At 48.6% G+C, this 7,824-nt stretch overlaps 1 protein-coding gene and 1 long non-coding RNA gene across 2 annotated transcripts; one reads left to right on the top strand and one right to left on the bottom strand.

Moving 5' to 3' along the window:
- Positions 1–296: 296 nt before the first annotated feature.
- On the bottom strand, positions 297–1,547 carry LOC148081891 (uncharacterized). The gene is made up of 4 exons (XR_015710826.1): positions 995–1,547; positions 834–914; positions 581–744; positions 297–502 (listed from the first exon to the last, which is right to left on the bottom strand). It is a non-coding gene; the product is annotated as an uncharacterized LOC148081891 (long non-coding RNA).
- A 2,644-nt stretch (positions 1,548–4,191) lies between these two features.
- Positions 4,192–7,528, top strand: LOC148081892 (uncharacterized). Its single transcript, XM_087788370.1, has 3 exons — positions 4,192–5,062; positions 5,215–5,303; positions 5,348–7,528. Exons 1-3 carry the CDS (start codon positions 4,192–4,194, stop codon positions 7,526–7,528), a joined length of 3,141 nt encoding a protein of 1,046 aa, XP_087644496.1.
- The last annotated feature ends 296 nt before the right edge of the window (positions 7,529–7,824 follow it).

Consider the following 7,824-nt stretch of genomic DNA (forward strand, 5'->3'; position numbering starts at 1 on the left):
GTAAGCAGTACATGTTATTGATTACTAACGTATGATTATAGATGTAATTATTCCAATAGTAGTAAACTTTTAACACTGGATAAGCTATTAACTCCAATATGAATATTGTACATGAGCTGCTTTTTATCACCCTGTCATAATAAAAGATATGAACTGTTATCATAAAAACTTTATTTTAATTTTTTAAGCATTCATTGGTATCAATTATAGGCATATCTGAAGTTACAACTCTATTGATCATGTTGGGATGAATACTATGGGAGCATTATTCAAAATTATATCAAATTGTGCTTTATTACAGGTTTCATATCAAACAATTGTTCACAGATCGTCACAAATGTCACGAGTAACCATCAGATCCATGGTCTCATCCTCAGCGAAGACTTGCGTGTAGTAGGTTCTGGTCCGAGTCATGGTTGGAGTGACGTCATCCTGACTTGCTCCTGCTCCTAAAATGCTCTGAAGATCCTTCAAAGCCTCACCAGTCAAGCCCACGGTGCATCTTAAAAGAATAAGACAATAAGAATGATCAGCTGTACTTGTACTAGTTCTGTTCTTCACTTGCTAAATAAACTCTTACCTTGCTGTGACACTGCCATGCGAGACAACTCTTTCAGGGAATCACAACGACTTGACAGAGACTTCCAGAGGTGGTTCATCTCTTTCTCAAGAATCTTTCACTTCCTGCTGTCTCCTTACTGCCATAACAACGTCGAATCCTCTTTGTCCGAAAGTCAACAGAACCTGGAAAACATTGTATTAATGAATTTGTATGATTCCAATCATTTGAAGTGTAAAATCTATTGAAAAAGACTCTTCAGTCTGGTACCTACCACCTTGACGTGCTCGACCAAGTGTTTCCAACAACAGAAGCCAGAAAACATTGGCCAGAAGCGTCAGCATGTCAGTGCGTCCTGCCACAGAAATGTATTTATCATTATTACCAAACATGACTATTTTAATGACCAACGTGTGTATGATGTAACCATCTCACCTGCTTTTGACATGTGTTGACCCCTTCCACCTCCGATGGTTAGTCCAGCACCTGATATGCAGCACTCCATCTCACCTAGAAAAGAACATAGAATTGCATTTTAGATTATTTCCATGATGGGATGTGCTTTAGGTTTACAAGTTTGTGTTCACTATGCTTACAAATATTACTCACTTACTTCACATTTGAAATCATTTGTCAGGAACCACAGAGAGAAAGGTTTCATGTCAAGCAGGTCTGGAGTTCTGGGCAGTTCTTGCAGGTCACTTCCATGCAAAAACAAAACTAAAACATACTAGTGCTCCCTTTTAAATATAATAAATCAATAAATACAAGCAAGTATACTTGATCATGCATTCAGAGATAAGCTCTTCATGTTTCCTTCATCCATTGTTTGATGGTGTTTCCATCTGGTTTACCTCCTTATGCTGGAATTTAAAATACTTTTCATTATTATTTTATATTTATTCTTTCATTTAAAACTACAACAGATCAAATCCCTCATCCAAAAGGGTTAAAATAAACGTATACTTATATAATTAAATACGATAAATATGTTATCTGTATTAATATGCGGAGGTGATAAATGAAATCAATATCTTGAATATTAATAAAATAAATCGCCTACCATGACCTACCAATATAGCAAACTTTTTATTGGAATATAAATATATTTTGTCCTTTCAAAATAACAAACAAAATACGTGTGTGTTACATTATAATTAAAAAAGCTATGTTTTAGCGAACTAGCTCTCGTTTTAACGCACCACAGAAAGTTACATTACACGCAATGAAACCTTATTTCAGAGTAGACTTAAAGCAATAATTATATCTTACCTCAATAGACGAGTGACGCGTAGCTTTAGCTGACACTGAAACTGCAAAACTCACTCGGTCTTTATACAAGCACACATCTACAATTGTATTCCATGGCGCTTTTAAACAAACGAGCACAATATCTCATTTTATTCCTGTGGTGTGACGGCTCTACATTCCTACACGATCAGTTTATTAGCGTGTGTGACGTCACCTCTGCAGGATCGCGATTACTGTTGACTATCGTCACATAGATCGCTCATAATGGCAGCTAAATAAAAATAAAACATATGTCCATAAACGCAATCTCAATGAAAGGTTCTATTTTAATAGAAAAGCGCACCGGATTATAAAGAGGATCAAGCGAAATAACACATCCAGACTTTATTTTACTCATTCATAAAACAATGTCAACATTATGGAGTTGAAACACCTAAAAATATACAATATAGTCACTTTTACAGGACCTTTTAAGCATTTATTAATCCACGAGAGCCTCTTGACTTCCGCGATGCGTGAACAATCCAAGCTTCAAAAATTAAAAATTAAGCATTTTTTACCAATTTATCGTGTATGACCTCAAAGTTGATCGAGGTCGTTAAGCACAATCAGGGGTAGAATCGCAATGTTGACATTAAACATTTCAAGTGCGCTTCATAGTTTTAGAATTACGGTAGCCAAATGACAACAGCGACACGTCACGTCACGTTACCATGGCAACGACGAGTTAGGTGACGCGTCAAATGTAACCCAGGTCGTTTGAATCCGATGTCGGGGAGTGCTCTGTATATTACTGGGTGACCCGGGTATGCCATAACCGACGCTTTTGTCCCTCCTGTAACGTCACCTTGGGGATGCCAGGGGGAAATTGCACGGCGTAGGACGGTATGACGCCTCGGGTGTGAGGACGTGTTGTTTTAACAGACTCATGCGCGCGTTTAACCGTCACTGGAGGAGCTTCTCAGTCACTCGTCTGATCACGTTTGGGTTTAGTTTGGTGTGTAAAAAAAATAAGAAGTGGACAATATATATTCTATTTCGTCCCTACTGACCGCCAGAGGCGGTGCTTCAAGCACTGAATGTATCCATCTCGCGCATGCGCAGTTCGAGTTTAATACCAACAAAGTCACCTGTGACCCCTGATGACCCCGGAAGGGGTATAACTTCCGGTGACATCAGAGGATCTGTTCCTTTTCATCTTCTCGCTGCGCAAGTAGCATGTCACCGAGCTAGCTCAAGGACTAGCTCTTTCGTTGCCGGTAGTCACGCGACTTCTGTCGGAGCTGCGAAACTTTCGCCCTCCAGAGACTGCAACGAACTTTCGACCCGGAGAAGTTGTAGCGGTTCGCCGTGGAAGCGTCCGGAGATCGTCTTCGTTTGGCTGAGTACCAATTTTCTTTTCATTGAATATCATTACAACCTGTTGTGCTCGCCATTGGTTGTATTTTGATTTATTTCGGTGACGAAGTGGGTTCGCTCCCTCTCCCGACTTTGTACTCTTCATTATATATCTTTGAATATCAGTACAACCTGCTGTACTCGCCATTGGTTGTATTTGATTTATTTCGGTGACGAAGTGGGTTCGCTCCCTCTCCCGACTTGTACTCTTTATTATATATCTTGAATATCAGTACAACTTGCTGTACTCGCCATTGGTTGTATTTGATTTATTTCGGTGACGAAGTGGGTTCGCTCCCTCTCCCGACTTTGTACTCTTCATTATATATCTTTGAATATCAGTACAACCTGCTGTACTCGCCATTGGTTGTAGTTGATTTCTTTCGGTGACGAAGTGTGTTCGCTCCCTCTCCCGGCTTTGTATTCTTTGTCTATATATCAGTACAACTGCCCTTGAGTGCCGCTGCAACTTTTTCACTCTTGGTTCCTTACATTTGTTGGTCACGACAGTGTTTTCTCTTCCAACATTTGTACTGCTGCCTTTTCAGCTACCGAAGTGGATTCCTCATATTTGTTGGGGACGACTGCGTATTCGCTTCCTATCCCAGCATTTGTGCTACTTCATCCCATATGTGTAAACACTCGTTGGTGAAGGCTGTGTTTTCGCACCCGCTCCCAGCGTTTGTAATACTTCTCACATACATGTAAACACTCGTTGGTGAAGGCTGTGTTTTCGCACCCGCTCCCAGCGTTTGTATACTCCTCTCATATATGTAAACACTCGTTGGTGAAGCCTGCGCTTTCGCCCCCGCTCCCAGCGTTTGTTGTTTTTCTCTGTGTGGCCTTCGCCTGTTGCTAACATGCTTGGCGGCCACTCCTGCTCAGTCTGTATGGCTTCTCTGCAGCCCGAAGACGGCCACGATATGTGCCCCTCATGCCTTGGTCTCGAGCATCTGAGGGAAGGTCTTTCAGAAGATCCCTGCATGAACTGCAGCTTCATGCCCCGGGGAATAAGGGCTGCCAGACTTGCTGAGGTAGAGCAACTGTTGGGCCTCGTTTCGTTGCCCGAGCAGTTAACCTCAGCCCAGCGGCAGACTCCAGCTCAATCCCGCCGATCTAAACGGCGGGCTGCTGAGACTAGAGGCCCCACTTCTAGGAAGAAGGTTAGAGAGTCCGGACTTGCTTCCAAGGTGGACCAATTAACGGAGGAAGTTGATCAAATGAGATCCTTCTTCCTGGCCTTCAAGTCTGGGACTGGTGAAAGAGAGTTGGGTGATCTTGCTCCTCCTCCAGCCATCTTGGAACCGGAGGAAGATATAATCTCCATGGCAGCTTCAGCCACTGAGTTCGCCGAATATGGAGAGGAGGTGGTACCACAGCGTGTAGCCTCCCACGCCTCTGCGGCGGCCTCCCGTTCTTCAGCCCACAGCTCTACTGTCGGTTCTGGAGACGGCTCTATGGGGGCCATCATTCGTACGGCCCTGGCTCGCCTGCAGTTGGATATCCCGCAGGCTCAGCCAGCTACAGCCAGTGCCTTTTTCAGACGCGGATCAGCTCCCGTCAACTTTACTGTGCCTCCATCTAACGAATATTTGAGAGAGTTGCATGCATGCTGGAGGGACTCTAGAGCCCTCTCTCGTGCAAACTCAGACGCCCGGACCCTGGCAGCCATGCAGGATGCACCCAAGTTTGGGTTGGGCCGCATACCAGCCGTCGAGCCGGCAATAGCTGCGTTAATTGTCTCACCCGATGAGGCGCTGAGACCGGATGTGAGGTGTCCTCGTTCCCAGTGTCGGGTAACAGATGACCTGCTCTCCAAAACCTATGACGCAGCGGCACGCATGGGACGCATAGGTAATTCTATGTCCCACCTGATGCTTGCTTTATCAGCATCTATACAGGAGACCCCACTGGATGCTTCCGTCCATAATTTCAGCGACGCTTCCCTGCAGGCATTTGCGCTGATGTCTAGAGAGCTGGGGCGGTTGATGTCTACTCTTGTCCAGGCTCGCCGCCAGGTCTGGCTGGCACAATCACCTCTGACAGAGGCATGCAGGAGAACCCTCCGCAGTGTTCCAGTGGAACCGGGGGAACTGTTTGGACCTGCAGCGCTAGAGGCACTTGAACGAACTGTCCAAGCCAGACAGACTCAACAGCAGCTGTCCGGGCTTCGCAGGAGTCGGCCTCCTCCGGGCAGACCTAGGGGATCTTCAGCTCCCCCCCAGCGCCGTTCTCAGCCACAGGCTTACCCCAGAGGCTACCTCAGGTCTCAGCGCCCAAGCCCACAGCCTGCTCAGCAGGCGGCACAGACCTTTCAAGCCCCTGAGCGGCTGCCCTCTAGGCAACCTCAGGCACCACATACTGTCCGTCGTACCCCCAGAGCCTTTCGAGGCCGGGGGACCCAGCGCTGAGGCATTGGGGTCGGCCGTCGGCTGTTTTTCCCAACAGCAGCTCAGCTATTGGGCTGCTTCCACCCGGGACCCTTGGGTGCTCTCCACCTTGACCAACGGGTACAAGCTTCAGTTCCGACGCCGGCCCCCAACCATTGGCCGGGTCAAGATGACCATCATATGCGACCCGGCAAAAGCCCAAACCCTCACCCAGGAGTTGTCCGTCCTCCTGGACAAGGGTGCAATCGAGCAGATAGATCCCCTGTTACAACCAGGAGGGGTCTACTCGACTTATTTTCTGGTTACAAAGAGAGATGGCGGACTCCGCCCTATCCTCGACCTAAGGGGAGTCAACAAGTTCCTGAAAGTCTTGAGATTCCACATGCTCAGCCCTGCAGAGGTTCTGCGCACTGTCTCCAGGCAGGAGTGGTTTACTTCAATAGACCTGAAGGATGCTTACTTTCATGTGCCCATAGCACAACACCACAGACGGTTCCTGAGGTTCGCCTTTCAGGGACGTCATTTTCAGTTCAGGGTGCTCCCGTTCGGCCTCTCCCTTTCGCCACGGGTATTTACCAGGGTTGTAATGGCAGCCCTTTCGCCCCTGCAGTCGCAGGGCATGAAGATCCTGCCCTACCTAGACGATTGGCTCATCTGTGCTTCGTCCCGGTCTCGGGCGACCCTGGACACCACAAGCCTCCTTTCCCATGTGTCTCGACTAGGTCTCAGGGTGAACTCTACAAAGAGTTGCCTAGTTCCCTCACAGAGGACAATTTTTCTCGGGATAACTCTCGATACAGTTTCAATGAAGGCCTGGCCTTCACCACAGCGGGTGGACGACATCCTCCGCCTCCTTCCCCTCTTTCGCAGGGGCACGTGGTTGCATTACGTGGAGTTCCTACGACTCCTAGGCAAACTGACGGCTGCCGCCACCGTGGTCCCTTTGGGGCTGTTGTCGCTACGCCCCCTTCAGAGGTGGCTGAACGACTTTCATTTGGATGTCAGGTGGCACCGGCACAGGAGACTCAAGGTCTCACACCGTTGCCTTCTTGCTCTGGCTCCATGGAGAGAGAGAGGTTTTCTCCTCCAGGGCGTGCAGATGGGTTTGGTTGCATTCCGCCGAGAGGCCATCACAACAGACGCCTCCCTCTCAGGGTGGGGTGCAGTGTGGCAAAACCGTACAGCCCAGGGGCTGTGGTCTGCTCGAGACTGCTCGGTGCACATCAATGTTCTAGAGCTACGAGCTGTGTATATGGCCCTGCAATACTTTCTCCCCTTCCTGAGAGGGCGACATGTGCTTGTGCGGTCAGACAATGTGTCGACCGTATCGCATATAAACCACCAGGGGGGCACCCGGTCTGCACAGCTGTTGCAAGCATCCCGGGACCTCTTGCTGTGGGCGGCTCCACGCCTGGCCAGCCTAAGAGCAATGTATTTGCCCGGGGACCGGAATCAGGTCGCAGACCTGCTCTCTCGGGGCAAGCCCCCATCGGGGGAATGGCGGCTTCACCCAGAGGTGGTGCTCAATATCTGGGACACATTCGGCAGAGCAGAGGTAGATCTGTTTGCCACAAGGGAGTCGACCCATTGTCCCCTCTGGTTCTCCCTGAAGGAGGAAAGCAGTCCTCTGGGCCAGGATGCTCTTGCGCACGACTGGCCAGAAGGTCTCCTCTACGCTTTTCCCCCAATACCTCTGATATTCTCAACACTGCAGAGGGTCCTCCAGCAGGGTCACAGGCTGCTGTTGGTAGCCCCCTTCTGGCCAGGGAGAACATGGTTTCCACTGCTGCGCAGGCTCTGCCGCAGCTCACCATGGCGCCTCCCCGACAGGAACGATCTCCTGTCTCAGCTAGAGGGCCAGATTTGGCATCCCGACCCTCTTCGCCTGCAACTATGGGTCTGGCCGCTGCAGGGCCCAACCCGCTTCTGACGCAGTGTTCAGATGCTGTCTGCGACACTATACTAAATGCCAGGGCGCCTTCTACACGGCTGCAGTATGCAAATAGGTGGCAACTGTTTACTGCATGGTGTTCAGACAGGGGTGAGGACCCTGTGCACTGTTCAGTCCCAAAGATTCTGGAGTTCCTCCAGTCACTATTGGACAGTGGCCGGTCTCCTGCCACACTGAGGGTATACGCAGCAGCCATTTCCTCTCAACATGCTCGGGTAGATGATAACACAGTGGGGTCCCACAGACTGGTGTCCCTCTTTCTAAAGGGCGCGTGG

The sequence above is a fragment of the Callionymus lyra genome, chromosome 4, assembly GCF_982586985.1.
Source record: "Callionymus lyra chromosome 4, fCalLyr1.hap1.1, whole genome shotgun sequence".
Classification (NCBI taxonomy): Eukaryota; Metazoa; Chordata; class Actinopteri; order Syngnathiformes; family Callionymidae; genus Callionymus; species Callionymus lyra.